This window comes from Malus sylvestris, chromosome 3 (genome assembly GCF_916048215.2).
Source record: "Malus sylvestris chromosome 3, drMalSylv7.2, whole genome shotgun sequence".
Classification (NCBI taxonomy): domain Eukaryota; kingdom Viridiplantae; phylum Streptophyta; class Magnoliopsida; order Rosales; family Rosaceae; genus Malus; species Malus sylvestris.
In genome coordinates this window covers 35,020,860-35,038,013 of record NC_062262.1, presented here as the reverse complement: position 1 = coordinate 35,038,013, position 17,154 = coordinate 35,020,860, and the positions used below count along the sequence as shown (strand labels likewise).

General features: G+C 39.4%; 2 protein-coding genes across 2 annotated transcripts; both read right to left on the bottom strand.

Annotated features, from left to right (window-relative positions):
* Positions 1 to 19: 19 nt before the first annotated feature.
* LOC126615713 (glycine-rich cell wall structural protein-like) lies at positions 20 to 1,486 on the bottom strand. Its single transcript, XM_050283591.1, has 2 exons — positions 606 to 1,486; positions 20 to 483 (listed from the first exon to the last, which is right to left on the bottom strand). The coding sequence occupies exons 1-2, from the start codon at positions 860 to 862 to the stop codon at positions 372 to 374; spliced, it is 369 nt and encodes a 122-aa protein (XP_050139548.1). The 5' UTR covers positions 863 to 1,486; the 3' UTR covers positions 20 to 371.
* A 1,993-nt stretch (positions 1,487 to 3,479) lies between these two features.
* LOC126617221 (uncharacterized) lies at positions 3,480 to 4,274 on the bottom strand. Its single transcript, XM_050285252.1, has 2 exons — positions 3,877 to 4,274; positions 3,480 to 3,576 (listed from the first exon to the last, which is right to left on the bottom strand). Exons 1-2 carry the CDS (start codon positions 4,272 to 4,274, stop codon positions 3,480 to 3,482), a joined length of 495 nt encoding a protein of 164 aa, XP_050141209.1.
* Between the last annotated feature and the right edge of the window lie 12,880 nt (positions 4,275 to 17,154).

The following is a 17,154-nucleotide window of genomic DNA, read 5'->3' as shown; positions in this document are numbered from 1 at the left end:
AAACAATATCTTGTAGTATTGTATACGGAGCTTATGAAAGAAATAGGATCAATTGTACTGTGCCTTGGTGTACAAGATAGTGTTTTCAGTCAATATAAGGAGGAGGACATAAAACCAAAGCCTCGTCGGAAACAGACATAAAGTAGACAAAGGTCAAACCGTGAGTGAAATAGTATAAAGAATTACACAAGGCCACGCAAAACAAGATTAAGATAGTAAGTAAAATATTACTTTATTCGAAATAACAACATGACAGATGACTCCAATTTCACACCATAACTTCAACTTGTACTCATCACCCTGAAATAAACTCGATGTGATGCTCTTTGTTTCTCTCTTCACCTGATTGACACTCTCAGATCTCTATCTCCTTACGTAGTGACGAGAAGAGGCTTCGAGGCAGTATCATCGCTAGGCTTATCGGGAGTGTCATCCTTAGGCTTAGTGGGAGTATCATTGAAGCAACCACAGCAGCACAAGATCCTGCAATACCACCGACAGCAACACATTTCAGATTTGATTTCATAACTTCTTATGCTCTATAAAAAAGAATGATAATTAGAAATAAAAATAAAAAGGGGTTGTTGGTCACAGATCATAATTACCAAGAACACCAAGTAGCACTACTGTCAACTCCTGCAGCGCCGCTAGATTCTCCTGCGACATTGACATGTGCTCTTCCGCCGCCTCCAGGTCCTCCTCCTCCGCCTACAGGCCCTCCTCCTCCGCCTACAGGCCCTCCTCCTTCACCTACAGGCCCTCCTCCTCCACCGCCACCTCCACCACCTCCACCTCCACCTCCACCACCACCACCTCCACCCCCTCCTCCACCACCGCCTCCTCCGCCGCCGCCAGGTGCCATCACTAACCCTTTAAACAAGTGAGAGTAGCAAATGCCAACCCAAAAAGAAGACAACTTAATTTCAATCGGACTTTGGAGATGTTGCTCTGATCAGTCTGATCCCAATAAGAATATATAGAAATCTCAATAAGTTGAGTTTGATTACCAATTAGTCCCACTTGTTTTAAGATCTTTTTATATTTCATTCTATATCATAACTAATTGATTTGTTGCAAGACTTGCATGTGGCATGCATTCTGTACTTTCAAAATTTTCTTTTATCAATAGGAGGTTCCGAGAAGAATACGAACTCGAGACCTTTTCAATACTGAAAAGAAAATTAGCATATATCGTGTTTTTCTGTCTTCTATTTCCAATTTAACACAGTTGAAATCTCATTTTGGCGACACTGGTTTTAAGCAGTAGTTAGCTGTTGTTTGTTACTCTCAAGCTTCAAGTTCTCCCATTTAGTTTACTACCTAGTTGCAATATATGATTCTACTTAAACTTTATTTCTAGGTAAACCAAGCCTTTGGCATATTAGTTCCATCATGCATAAATAGGATACATGATTTAATTCATGCATTCATAATAACTTTAAGTTGCTACATATACATACATATATATAACTAGTCCGCGCAAGTATACGCTCGGGTCTTGACAATACCAGCTCTTGAAGGTGAACATGTACAAATTAACACATCAAACAACTCTTCACTCAAAACCACAAGTCATACCAGACAACTAATTACATCATCAGCAACTTGCATGCAGTTGATTACGTTATGGTTAAGTTAAGTAGTGAGTTATAAATTCAAGTCAACAATTTATATGTTTTAATTAATTAGTCCCTAATTAAGCCAATAATTCTATATTTTCGCAAATAATGAAAGACTGAAATGGTCAAGTCCTCAACATTTAATTAATGGAGTAATTAATTAACGAGTATATTTTACTATATTTCGATGAGATCGTCAACAATTAGCAGAGTAATTAATGGGCTGTTCTTAAAAATTAGTTCTAATAAATCAGACACAATTGCACAGACATGTTCTCATGTACAAATTATACTTGGAACCCGCATACATGGACAAAGATTGTCATGTGATCGTGTTTTGTTTTCACACTGCAGCGACCACTGTTAGTAAATCTGTAAATATATACAAATTAATACATGAAACTTGGATAAAGAAGTAGCGTGACTGTTAATTTCAGACATTTTCATCTTCTGTTTGTTGGTAAGGATGTCTGGACACTGAAAAAGTTGGAAACTTATAAGCAAGAACTACGTATTTACGGTCGACTTGTTAGAGGGGACCTCGTTCCACTGTTCATTGACTGTTAAGGGTTAAGCTTTAGGCCGCACGGTATATGTTTACACAATCCTATATATGTTTACACAATCCTATTTATATCCGCTCAATAAAACTAACTAGATATATATCTTATGCACATATATATATATAAAAATTTAACCTGGGGACCTTGGGGTCAATTCAATTCAATATATAATATATAATTAACTTGGGGACCTTGGTCAATTCAATTCAATATTACTTGGCCAGGTTCTTTTTGGGTTCTCTACCGGCAACATTGATTGGCTTTAAACAGATTGGTTATGTAGAGGACAGCACCACCGGAGGTTGAAGATCCTCCTCCTCCTGCGACTGCGCGCTTAATGTATGGCCTATTGGTAATGGCGTTTGATCTTTTGCTGATTATTTGGCTCTTGAACTCATTGACATGACTCAAACAGGTGGAGATGGTATGGTACGCATTTGGCCGAAATGGGTAACCACTAGGTTCTAGCTATGTGTTAATTGTGATGGCGAATGGTGATGAGTTGTGGTCGTGGTAGGATGATCCGGGTACTGTCCCATGGGATTTAGGCAAGATGATCCCTTGCTAACGACGTTAGCGAGATCCAAATTCCTGTAGCATTCCGGTCCACCTTGCTAACGAGCGCTTGTTCTGCGATTACTATAGGAAAATGTTTTATGATGGTTTCATAAGTCCTGCCTAATATGCATCAATCGCTACTTGGGGAGCAAACAGCCGTAGAATAATATTTATAACTTGTAGGCACTAGGCAGTGCTAGCTCCCTCTGAGCCCCATCGATCAGAAGAGGCAAAATGCTTTGTAAAATGATGTACAACCTAAACGTTCTTCTCAGCACTTGAATTTTCAATAAAAATCATGTGCTTGTAGCAAAACGCTATGAGCAGGAGCGCTTTCTACATGAGCATCTCCAACAAGTCGTTGAACTCCTTTCTATCTCACAATTCCTTTGACATAAAGGTTGGCAGATTTTGCAGTATGCTTGTAGTTGGAATTTTTTTTCGATATAAACACTCATGTCAATAAAATGATCTGAATCCGTTATTTTATTGGAAAAAGAAATTGGAAAAAATGCAAAAGGACTTCTGAATTTGATGAGAAAAAGAACGAGGTTCTTTCTCAAGAGGATTGCTCAGTCAGTACATCATCGATTTGGAAGAGATTAAAGAACAAGATTATTCAAAGTTATAGTTTAACAAAATGATTCAGAATTCACACTCTGTACCCTGGTCAATGAATAAAGTAACACACTTCTAAAAATAAACAGTGTAGTGGTAAAACAAATTGGCATCACAAGATTCAGTAGGGAGGTGGTCCTCCTGGAGGTCCATATCCACCATGAGGACCTCCGCCGAAGCATTCATGCAGCAAACCGCAGCAGCACAAGAAGTAGAAGCTGCAATATTCCAGTTTCCCCAGCAATAACAAGAAGTAAACACTTCAGATTTCAATTCATAACCTTCGAATATTTAAAGGGAAGCGATTTTAACACTCCTCTTTTATCTGAACTCCAAAACCGAAGATGTATAACTTTTTTATGCATTCGCAAGTAGAGTTCGGGATGCTAGTTGAGAAGTATTAAAATCGCCGAAACGACAAACTTTGCAAGCAGTGTCAAAATAAATAAACATCAGAATGGTGCATAAGAATAATGATCAGAAACAAAAATGCTGTAAGGGTGTGTTATCGTAATTACCAAGAAGATATCATGCTGCATAATCCATCAGCAAACCCTCCAAAAAAGCCAGGTCCTCCTCCCATGAAACCAAGACCCCAAGGGCCTCCCATGCCAAAGCCCCAGCCACCAGGTCCTCCAGGCAAGGGTCCCCATCCACCGGGTCCCCCAGGCCCTGGCCCCCATCCGCCAGGTCCCCCAGGTCCATGGCCGCCCCATCCACCAGGGCCGCCCCATCCTCCAGGGCCGCCCCATCCACCAGGTCCTCCAGGCCCAGGGCCTCCCCATCCACCACCGCCTGGGCCTCCCCAGCCACCACCGCCTGGGCCTCCCCAGCCACCTCCGCCTGGGCCTCCCCAGCCACCTCCTCCTGGACCGCCACCGCCCGGTCCTCCTCCACCAGGTCCTCCAGGATCCATCACTAGCCCTCTATCTTACAATTTAACAGCCGCAGCCACCACCCAATGAGGCAACAAAAGTAAGACTGCCTAGATGTAGCTGATCCGAATAGAGAATAGAATATCAAAGCTAACTAAACAAGTTTTCAGTTGACTGTATGTAAACAAAATCAACGTGGAAGTGGGAAATGGGAACAGTTGCAGGCAGGCAGTCTGAGAGATTACTTACCGTAGAAGTCGAAGCATATACGAAGTTCATGTGCAGACACTTCTAACAACTCTTACCACCAAACCTGCAAGTCAAACCAGACAATCTGTCTACCTACTATTCTAACTTGCATCACTGATCTACTTACAATTTACAATTAGGTCATGAAGTCAATAATATTAAAAATTCCCCTATAGAGCCAGTTGTAATTTCCCAATTTGATCAAAGTTCAGCTAAACAAATGACCAATCCACATGACAGGTCCATGAACTCGAGTTGGAGATATAGATTCGATACAAGCCTCATAGGGATCATAATCTAGATAACCTCCACCTATCCCCGGATAAAAAGAACCATTTGTGAAATAACTTCGATGAGAAGAAAAAAGAAGGCATTAGGAGACCCTCCTGGCCCAACCCTAGACACTCTAAGATCCTTTTTCAAACCTGCTCCCACTTTGAGTCAAGAGATAGATAAGAATTAGTGGTATCCGATCGTTGTCACATTGTGTTGCCAATAAATATGTTACTGACAACAATGAAAAGGGTGAATTCACATCATTCACGGTTTGCAAGCTCTAATGAAGCTAGCAATAAATTAGAACCCACCCAGTGAACCTAAGCATAGTGAAATCAACACATTGATCTCTTTGCAAGAAATTTTAACTTTTACACACTTTTAGTAGCAAACCATAAACAACTCTTTTTAACAACGATATTTTTGGCCACAAAGAATTAGTGGGATTGGTTCACTTCCCGACTTTGAGATCAGTTCTTGATGAGTTGAAAATTTTAAGTGTCACCGCCACTTGGTATTACCATCCACGCATTAGTTACAAGAATGAAAAGGGCGGACTTGCATCTAATCCAAGTCCAAGTGTTACTTACAACAATGAAAAGGGTGAACTCGCATTGTGTGCGAATTGGACGCTCCAATGAAGCTGAACGAATAGGAACACCAGTTCTGAAAAACCTCTTGCCTTTCATCTCCCCCGTAACCCAAACACCAAACCCTAACTAAAGCTCCTCCAACCACCGGCCTCTTGTTACGGCTTGGTGTAGGAGGCAGCCCCGCTTCTTTCTCTCCCCCCCCCCCCCCTCCCTGCGGCTCCCCCTTCCCCATCTCTCTACTCACTATTTTGTGAGCAATCCTCCATGCTTAAATGGAGTGCCATTCTCAAAACCATCTCTATGTTGTCTTTTGAGGATAGATTCATGGGTTTGGGTCAGGCTTTGGTTGTGGTGGGTCAAAATCATCTCTATGTTGACGTTCTAGTTGCTAAGTCGCTTCCTTGCTTCATATTCGAGTCCAATCCACCCTCCCAGGGCTATAACTATTGCGAATCTAGCTTGATTCATTGATGGTTGCACACCCATGGCCATATGTGATCGAATCGCCCTCATTGACCAAATATGTGAGAAATACACCCTGATTGAGTCGTGACTAGTGCATATGCGTTGCAAATGGTTGGGACCAGCGTGCACTGCTTCTTTGTTGTGGAGATAAGTCGACGGTGATTTCCTTCCCGGCTTAGTTGTTTTTTGTGTATGCTTGTGCCGCCTAGCAATTTGTGTGGTCTCACCACTTAGCCATGGCTTCTGTGTTCTGCAGTTTTGGATCAGCTACTACTGATCTATTATGACAAATCTATGTCGATGATTATTGCTTCTTTTTTATTGTTCATTGTGGTTGCCACATAGAGGATTAATCAATTTGACTGCACTCTCGACTCTGTATAGTTGTTTTAAGATAAAAACTCAGTAATGTACGTTTTATACTGAAACATTATGGATTTTAAATTCTTCAACCAGATTCTTGCAATTTCTCGGAAATCAAACAGTCCCTTAAGATTTAAAAAACGGAGTTTGGAAGAAATGGAAGGGAAGATGGGGCCTCAGATTAGCATATTGGCACATTCCCCATCCCAACTAACGACCCATATATGTGGAGGAAATATGAATCCACACACAGAGCGCATAAACGTCGCCGTTGGTTATGGCCTTTATGCTTCTCATCATCAGCAGCGATCTAGTGATTGATCCAAAAATCTACTTCTGAAACCCTTCTCGAACAAAATCGACGACTTTTCATCGTCACAAAATTGGAGGCAAAAATAAAAGATTGGATACTTACGAAATTCACAGAACACGCAGAAATCGAAAACAGTTGATAATCACAGAAGTTTGTTAGATTTTGCGAGCTGGCACTTGATCATGTGGCTAGTTATGGGTAGTATCATTCCCACGCCCACTTTTGATCTCACACACATCTCTCAACTTTCAGGTGCCGAATTTCTCAACTTTTAGACGTCGAACGTTATATTAAACAAATAGAAGAAAGTGAGTAGCACTATCCGCTAGTTATATAAATAGGGCAGTATCCTCCACTTTCTGCATCTGAATCAAGGTTCAATCAGATCTTACCGACACTGAGCGAACTCCGATTAGGGTTTTAATTACTCTAACACTGCCGCGGGCCGTGGCAGAAGCTCTGGTGGTATATATTTGAGGACTGTCACTTTATGTGCTTCCACTTTTACTCCTAAGCCGATCTCTTTGTATTAGAAAGTAATTAGCAGTGACTAAGTCAGAATTTCATGTGTGAGGCTAATCGTAAACCCATTTTTCTCTTTGATTTTTCTGCGCAACTTGCAGAATAATTTTTTTGCTTAATTGTTGTACTGCTGTACAATCATATTTATGCACTCTGATGGAGCTTGATCCTCACCGATCTCTCTCTTATCTAACATTTAATAATTTAACCCACTGCTATTATGGTTTGTATAAAAAAAATTACCACTAATGAAAATTATCATTTGTGACGCCCCAAAAGTTTAATCCCGAGACTCACTAACATTATGAATTGAATTTTGTAGTACCAATTAAATTCTTTTTATTTTAAGAAAAACTAATGAAAATTTTGAATTTTTTTTAGTTTTAATGAAAAATGATAAATAAAGGTGTAATTAATAGTAATAAGAAAAAGTAAAAATGTAATTTTTGAACAATACCAAAAATATTTTGTTAAAACTCCTTTTATTTTATAGCCGCATAAGATATACTTCCCGCGCACTAAAACGGATTCATAGTTAACCATATTAAATCGTTCAGAATTCTTTTGAATTTGAGAAATAATAATCATATAATTAACTAAGTTATGTTGGCAATAACAACTAAAACAAAGGGGTCACAACATATTAAATGCAGAAAAAGCCCCAAAGAATCAAAATTTAAGAAAGGGAAGAAATACCACATAATTATTCAGCTGCATGACGAAGCTAGAGAAATTGTTGTGCTTTAAATACTTGGGCAGGAGGTCCCTCCAGAACTCGGGAACGTTCCAGACGATCGAAGAAGCTGTTGTTACATGTTGCCGTTGCTCCAGGAGACGACGGCGCCGGTGGAGGGTCATCCACCAATCGTAGTTTTGTTCAGAAACGGCGGCCGCCGAGTATTGGCGGAGTTGATCACCGACGCCGCGTCTTCGACTCCCTCCATAATCAGAGAGCGCTCGTGGAGAGAGGAAAAAGAAGAAAGAACTCCCTCACTCCCCGTTACCGGTTGATCAGATATAGAAATAACTAAAGGGTCTGCACAAGTCGAAGATGTTAGTAACCAAAGGTTGGGGGCAAGAGTTCCTCTAGAGTTAAAAGTAAGAGCAGATAAATTTAAAGAATCCCAATAAGCAGCTGAAATAGAATTAAAAGTCACCATGGGCTCCGCAATGCAAACCAAATCCGGGTGATGCAACCGACAGATGTTAGAGAGCTCCGTCCGAGAGTCATCGTTACCAATGCCACGGATATTCCAGAAGAGAACCTTCATTTATAACGACCCGGTAATCCGCGGACCCTACTCGGATATGGTTTATCACAGGGTTGATCAAGATTGGCAAGCTGCTTTTGTTTTTTCTTTTGACTGTTAGATAGCACAGGAGTAAAACCATCCATATCACAGCCTTCTATGTGATTGACAATATCGATGACATCCTTAGCTAATGTCGCAACATGTTCAAAACCAGGGGGAATGCTATGGTTGTCATGAAGATCCTGCATGCTAAAATTATTTGGGACATCGGTGTTGCCCAAGTGCTGACTATTCTGAGCTACCGTCTCGACCTGATCAAAGCCAGGAGGAGTGCTAGAGTCGTCACAGAGATCATGTGGGCCAAGAATATTAGGCACATTGGTGTTGCCCAAATGCTGACCATAAGAAAGACCATTCTGATGATGTGATCCATCTGGAGACAGCGATCCGGTCATAGAATTGCTAATATGAGAAATCCCAGGGGATTGAATACCATGCTCTTCAAATTCAGAGTTATTCACAGCTTGGGCAATGGTCCCTAAGGCCTCATCAACCACCGGTTCAAGAGCTTTGTTCAGGGACTCATCATTACCATCATCCACTGCCTCAATACCTGCATGCAACAATTGATCAACCTGTTGAAGAGGTTCAGAGGCATGTGACCCACAAAAGACATTAACTGGTATTGTTGTATCTATTTTGGGACGATATTCCATGTGCAGTTGACTGCGAGAGTGATCTCCGGTTTTGTTGTCCCCCATGTTACCACCATTTCGCGTCCGGCTACGAGAGCGACCTCTCGACATCTGTTTGAGTTGTCTGCAACTATTAGCCAAGTGCCCTATCAAACCACAGTGACTACATTTGGGCGGTAAATTTTCATAAACCACCTCAACCGGGAAGCCATGACTTTCTCTTTCAACCATAAGAGATGTAGGTAAATCACCTGCAAGATTGACATCAACTAATATACGTGCATAATAACCATATTGCCTTTCCCTTGTAGCTGAATCTAGTTGCAAGGGGGTGCCAACCCCTCTCGCAATTTCCATCAAGTGTCTAGGATGCCAATATTCCTGACTCAAACCAAAAATTTTAATCCATACCTGAGCATGAGTTTGAGGGAGAACATCACCTGGTTTAAAATCTGGTGTCCATTTTGATAACCTGAATAAACCAGTAGCGAGAGTACACGTACCGCCACCCCATGCCCGTCGCATATCATCTTCCTTATTGAAATGGATATCAAAATAGCCTTTACCTATAGGAACCAGGTTCCATGGTGCAGTAGGGCGCCATGCATCTTCTAAACAAGATTTTAGAGCACCGGTCTTCATTGGCGTAGAACCCTTTTTTAGGAGCAAACGCCCAAGGAGATTATTTTGAAACAACTTCAACTGTTCTTGGTATAGATCCTCGCTAATCTTGACATATGTTTTGTCCCCGCGCACAACCGGAGTTGGAAGTTGGTTGAGATGGACGTCTTCAATTGGGGTGGAAACCACAGAAGCAAAAGTCCTAGCCTTCAGAAGTGGTTGAGCGGGGGGCATATTAGTTGTCGGCATATCCGTCTCTGCAAGAAAACCCCATGGACAAAAGATATTTGTGCCCATGATAATTCAGTTTTGCAACACCATATAGCAAGGTTGAACGCAGAATAACCTTGGGCGCCCTGAAAAAAAAAAAAAAAAAAAAAAAAAAAAAAAAAAGGGAGATTCTCTGGAGCAATTCGTCGAGCAGGTACAAGGCACCTCAAACTGAAGACGATATTCTTCTTCGTCTGTGCCTTGAATTTGCTTTTTGCCTCTGGGGAATTTCGTCGAGCAGGTCTCGTGCAAGAGAGAAGGAGCAGGACGGAGGGTTAATCTCTCTCTGTTGGTCTCCGTCGCTTTCACACTTCACATGCCCAACAATTGAAATACAAGGCTACGAACATTTGCTTGCTCCCAGTATTGAGAAGAACCGAAAAAGATCTCAGATTTCCTTGTGATTGGAAGAGAAAGGTCGGCTTCGGAGCAATGGCTTTAACTCTAATCCCGCAACAGAAGAGAGAGAAACAACCGAGAGAGCTAAATGGAAGCTCGAACTTGTTTGGTTGTCGTTCTCAGTACTATTTTGGTAATAAAGAAGCATGAATATCTTATATGATTCATGAAATTTTATTCTTCTTTCCCGTGATTATAAATTTATCTCTCTGCGCCCACAAACACAAGTTCCATGGATGGCTATTGGCGATTTCAACGCTATCCTGGGTGCCCACGAGCAGATGGGAGGAGGCAGACCGTCCCAAGCTTCATGTGCTGAGTTTAGTAACATGTCTGACACTTGTAACTTGATGCGTGAAATAAGTTAACACACAAAATTAAACCCTCTTTTTGACAGTTGTAGTATAGATGTAAGTAGGGTATCGTTCTAGGCCGGGGATTAGGAGGGATTGCTAATCTATTCTAAATTAATTTAAAAATATTAAATAAGACTCAAGGACACAAAACTAGGCTAAAAACTCTAATAACTCGAAACACACTTAAAATGACTCAAAATAATGAAAACAATTAAATTAAACACTAGGAACTGAAATGGACGGGAATTAAATTAAAAGACTAACAATAAAGAAAACTAAATAAATAATATAATTTAATAATGGATGGGTGTTTGGTTTTGATGAAAAGTAAATTAAACTTAATTAAATTACAGAATTGACAAAAACATGAAATTAAGGTGAAAGGATAAATGACGGACTAGCTAGAGGGTTCTTCTCCACACATGTTATACTTGCATACAAAATGATTTCCAGTTGTTCTTTTAATAAATTGTAAATTTCAATACTCCAGATTAACCGTGAACAGCACTTTTTTAATCTTCAAGTTTTCCTTAAGTTATTGAATTGGACGGGAAAACGCATACACAATTCAAAACATTCTTCAAAAGTCCCCTACGTGAAAAGCACAATAGAGATACAATCAAAGATCATTAAACTTTGTGAAGACTATAAGCATTGACGAGGCATTCGTAACTATGAAAAGCATGATACTCTTGCCAAGAATTTACTTAACGTGATTGTGACTAGCAACCTTTACTACTTGTGAAAATAAGTTCATAACGATTAGGTGAAATTCACTTATATTCTAGCATCAAATTCATGCATGTAAATTAAGCGTGCACTCTCAACCAACATACACAAATCAGTTTTTATACGAACGGATAAGTAAATTGAATTCACAACTTATAAATCACAACTGAAGGTAATCAATTCATATTACAAATATAATCATGGTTTCGAATTAACCTCTAACCAACATAAATTTAATTACACATTATTAAAAACAGAAATAAAAGAGAAGTTTGGAAAAATTAAACCGAAAGTAAAACATAAGTTGGAAAGATTTAACCGAGAGAGAGAAGGCTTGCAGCTTCTGTCCACCTGACGTTGTCTCTGTCCTCCTCCCATCCGCGCTACTCTCTCCTCCCGTCCGCGCAAGCTTTCTGTTTTTCAAGGCTGCAAGGGCAGCTTTTTCTTCTCTGACCCTCTCTTGGCTGTCCCGTATATATTCCTCTGCATGCCTTCCAATCCCGTGCCTGCTGTCCTTTCCCACGCTGGTTCTCAAAACTCTCACGCTGCCCAAAAGGGCAGCTCCCTGTGCTCACCCTGTCCCTTGCGTCTCTGCGAGCTGCCCAAAGGCAGCTCCCCCTTTTTCTTCTCCTTGGTGTGCTGCAAGGCAGCTTTCTTTTATTCTTTTCTTTCTGGCAGCCTTGCTGCCTTTTTTCCTTGGATCCGTAGCTGTCTCCCACTATTTATTTCTGTTTTCTTTCTTTTCTGCCTTTCAACCCCGTGAGTCTCTCACTTTCCTCCTATTTTTATTCCATTGTTATGCCTTTCTTCCTGCCACAAAACATGAATCATGATGATGTTTCAAACATCATCATGATTTATCATTATTATTATTTTTTTAATTAATTTTATTTAAAAGCTGATCTACACAGACAGTTTGACGAATTTATTACATAAAATTTCACTTGTTCTATTTTTATTTTCTTTGCATAACAAATCCTATAAACACAAAAATAACGTAAATAGCTCAAAAATATAAGGAACTAACTAAGAAAAGACGAGTGAATTCAAAGTAAAAATATATATAAATATCATCCGATCAAATACCCCCACACTTAACTTTTGCTAGTCCTCGAGCAAAACAAAGAAAACTAGAACAAGAAGTAACAAGAAAAACATTAGCTTCCCCCTATGTGACCCTCATAGAATTTCATTCGAGAAAACAAATCATCAAGAACCATAGCTAGCATCAAGGAACTAATCCACATTCATCTTCCTTATTCAAATATTAGCAGTAATCTTTGAATCATCCTTGAGGTGTAGTGTGTGAGATAGCCATGCTAATGCAATTTCAAGTTTTTATTTTTAAAATCATCATATGCAAACTAGCGACCTTCTCACGGGATATGCACTCAATCACACATGTGTTTAGTTTTAATGTGTTTCGCTCAAAGAATCAAATGTGAAATTTCTACCATAAGCTTGCATAAAGATCACTTCTCCAGTCATAATTGCAAAACTTAAATCAAGAGGACTTTTATTGGATGTAATGAGGCTTAGGGATAGGGTTATTGAAATGAAAGAATAGGAAAACACAAGTTCCAAGCTACATTGCAAGCAATTCTTTTGTCTAGATTTATAAGAACTTAAGCTCTCCAACGATTCTTCTGAAACCTCCAATCACACCCTTAAACTGAAACTTTAAAAACATTTTTTTTTTTCTTTTCTTAGTATACAATCTTTCTTTTTCTTTTTCTCTTTTTTTTTTTTTTTTTTTTTTTTTTTAATACAAACATGAAATACCCCCACACTTATTCTTTTGCCCAACACCCTCAAAGTACTTCACAAACATTTCTCATAAGATAATCTCACATTGCTCGCTTGGAAAGGGTAAGGAAAAATGTTTCAGGTATAAGGGTAGACATATCTGGTGATAAGAAATGAAAGGCTCAACATACACGGCTCAAATTGGCAATCTAATGATATCATTTTTCTTTGGGAAACATGGTTATTTGGGCCATAGTGGTAAACCTAATGCCTCTATCATTTCCAAATTCATGCAATCAATGACAAACATTTCGAAAGATCGTTACGCAAGTTCTAGAGATGTATCTCACATAAGTTCATCACACATAAAAAAAAATAGGAGTGTATGAAAAATGCACACACTTTCAATCGGCTCAAAAACTCACATAGGATGGTCACTAAATTCACATATGAAGCTTTAAGTTATGCTTTAGTTTCACATCAACAAGGCTATGTGCATTTGGTTTTTCAAAGATGATCAAACATGTACAAAACTAACAAGAGAATTAGGAATTTCACAAAACACATGATAACTAAGTTCTTGATAATCATGATTCGAATTTGATCCAATTATATCATTGAGTCGGGAAACTAACAAAAATCTAATTCAAAACAATAAGGGAAACAAGACAATATTTTTAGATTTTTAAATTTTCAGAAATTTTTTTTTTTTTTTTTTTTTTTTTTTAAAAGAAAACAAAACTAATTAAGAACACAAAAAAACAACAACACAGTTTTTTTATTTTTTATTTTTTTTAAAAGAAAACAAAACTAATTAAGAACACAAAAAACAGCAACACAGAAACAAATGAAATTCTGGAGATTTCTACCCCCACACTTAAACTGGACATTGTCCCCAATGTCAGAAAACACTATAATGCAAATAAAAAAATAAAATAAAATAAATAAATAATAAGAAACAAAATAACGCAATTGGACTGAAAACTTCCCTAATTTGCAGTAAAATCAAGCGATGACCCCCAAGCTAAAATTCTGCAATCAACTTCAAGGGTGGAAATAACCAAAAGTTCCTGCAAAGAAAAGGAAAAATTCAGTTAAGTACGCAAGAAAATTAATTAAAAAAAATTGCAAACGAAAAATTGAAAATTACGATAAAAGATAATGAATAAAACTAATAAATAATCATTGGTCGTGCTTGTTGACTTTCCACAGCTTTCCTCTTGAACAGGGTGACACTTAGCTTTTCACTTGCAAGTGATGATTTTATGATATTGTACGGCGAAGCTTTGCTCTTTGGTTATGTTGCAGTTCCTTATTTGTTCTCCAAGCAGATGTGGCAGCTTCTCTAGTTCCTCAGTTCGGACTCCTTCCGCTGGGATGATTGTGCAAGCTGCATTCTTCTCTGCTTGTTTCTTCTGCACAACGGGCAGGCACGAGGGAAAGGTGTTGGTCCTTATTTCTTTCTTCAATCTTTCCAAGTGCCCACCTCTTGCTTTCTTTCTCCTTGTCCCTAGCTGAATTGTCTCCACATGCTTCGAGGTATCATTTTCACTTCCCTTACTGTCCCCCAGGCAGATGTGGTAGACGAAGAGAAAGCATAAAATGAAGAAGATGAGTACTCGAGAGCAAGGCTAGGTAAGCAATCAGGAAAGGGTTCCAGGCAGTTGGCTCCAGATTGGAAGATTGATACCAAATGCTGGCTGATTGCTCTCTTTCTCCTTGTCGGAAAACAAAGACAAGGAGAAGGACATGGAGAAAGCATGATATGAGATACTCTTGCTTTCAACCTTTATGATATGAAATACTTTTGCTTTGAATGGGTTGTTCGCAGGAGTATCCCAAGGAATGAGGAACACAGAGTGACTCGAGAGGATTCTTTGGGAATGCATTTTCGGAGATGAAGAGGTGTTGAGAGGGTGTGCTGAGAGAGTGTGCTTTTGCTGTGGAAGGCGAAGGTAGAAACTTATAGGACTTGTCTTCACAACCGAAACTGTTCTCTCACTTAGTGTCGGCAGCCGGTGGATGGATGAATAGTACAAATTACGCGTTTTCTGACAAAGCTGCCCGTAATTTCCGCAAAGCTGCCAGTTGCATGTGACAAATGCTGACTAGGCTGAGAGAGACAGATGGTTGGAATCGGCACTTCGACAGACTGCCCGTGATTTTCGCAGAGCTGAGTTTGCGTGTGACGGGTGACAACACGTCTGGACGAATTGATCTTGCGAAATCCGGGGTTCGGCTCGTGGTTTCTGAGCAAGCCCAGCCTTTAAGAAATGAAACGCCTCTTTTGAGAAAAGAATCCGGCTTTTGAGAAAGGAAACTCCTCTTTTGAGAAAAGAATCCGGCTTTTGAGAAAGGAGCCCCGACTCTTCGATTTGCGAGAGGACGCTTCTCTGAGGAGCGCCTCTTTGATTTCTTCTTTTTATAGAGGCGTTAATTTTGTTCCTCAACACACTTGAGTACCCTCCTGTAAACACTCCCTTCTTGCACTTGTTTAATCTTGATCATTCCGACTCTCTTCTTTCTTCACCACCTCTGAAAAATGTCTGGCCCTTCTGATCGTCGTTTTGACTTGAACATTGGTGAAGAGGTAGCTCCGCCTTCACCAGACAACATATGGCGGCCATCCTTCATATCCCCTACCGGTCCCCTTACCGTGGGGGATTCGGTGATGAAAAATGATATGACAGCTGCGGTGGTGGCCCGGAACCTTGTCACCCCAAGAGATAACAGACTGCTCGCTAGGCGGTCTGATGAATTGGCGGTTAAGGAGTCTCTGGCTCTTAGCGTGCAGTGTGCCGGTTCCGTGTCCAACATGGCCCAACGCCTATTTGCCCGAACCCGTCATGTTGAATCGTTGGTGGCTGAAATACAGAGTCTCAAAGAGGAGATTAAAGGACTCAAGCATGAAAATAAACAATTGCACAAGCTTGCACACAATTATGCCACCAGCATGAAGAGAAAGATTGACCAGATGCAGGACACCGATGGTCAAATTTTACTTGATCATCGGAGGTTTGTGGGTTTGTTCCAACCGCATCTGCCTTCGTCTTCTGGAGCGGCACCGCGTAGTGAAGCTCCAACTGATCAACCTATGCCGCCTCCTCCTTCTGTGGCCCCGCCGACTGCTGAAGCCCCGCCTACTACTGAAGCACCACCCGACCAATGAATACTATTAGTTTACATTATTGTAAAATATTTGCATTTTTTTTTTTTTTTTTTTTTTTATGTAAATTTTTTTTTTTTTATGTATTTTTTTTTTTTTTTTAATAAATTTTTTTTTTTTTTATGTTTTTTTTTTTTTTTCATTAATTTTAAATTTTATCCCTTTTTTTTTTTTTATATGTAAATTAATGTAAAGAGACTTTGGTTAACCTTCCCCCACACTTAAACTAAATAACACAAACTCACAGAAATCAACCAAATAACACAACTAACTAAACAAAACAAAATGAAAACAGTAAAGATAAGGGTGGAAGAATGCAAAGCTGATTGGGTTAGTGATTCCAAAGTCTCCCTTCGTTGAATGCTTGGGTTGCCTCCCAAGAAGCGCTTGATTTAACGTCTTTAGCCGGACGCATCTTTCCTTTAAATTTCCCTCGGCTCCATTTGAATCTAAAATCAAAGAAAGAAAAATAAATCAAATATCAAAAGTAAAATACACAAACACCAATATAAACATAAACAAAAACAAAAATAAAAGGATTAGCAAAGTTACTAGTCCCCGGCAACGGCGCCAAAATTTGATGCGTGAAATAAGTTAACACACAAAATTAAACCCTCTTTTTGACAGTTGTAGTATAGATGTAAGTAGGGTATCGTTCTAGGCCGGGGATTAGGAGGGATTGCTAATCTATTCTAAATTAATTTAAAAATATTAAATAAGACTCAAGGACACAAAACTAGGCTAAAAACTCTAATAACTCGAAACACACTTAAAATGACTCAAAATAATGAAAACAATTAAATTAAACACTAGGAACTGAAATGGACGGGAATTAAATTAAAAGACTAACAATAAAGAAAACTAAATAAATAATATAATTTAATAATGGATGGGTGTTTGGTTTT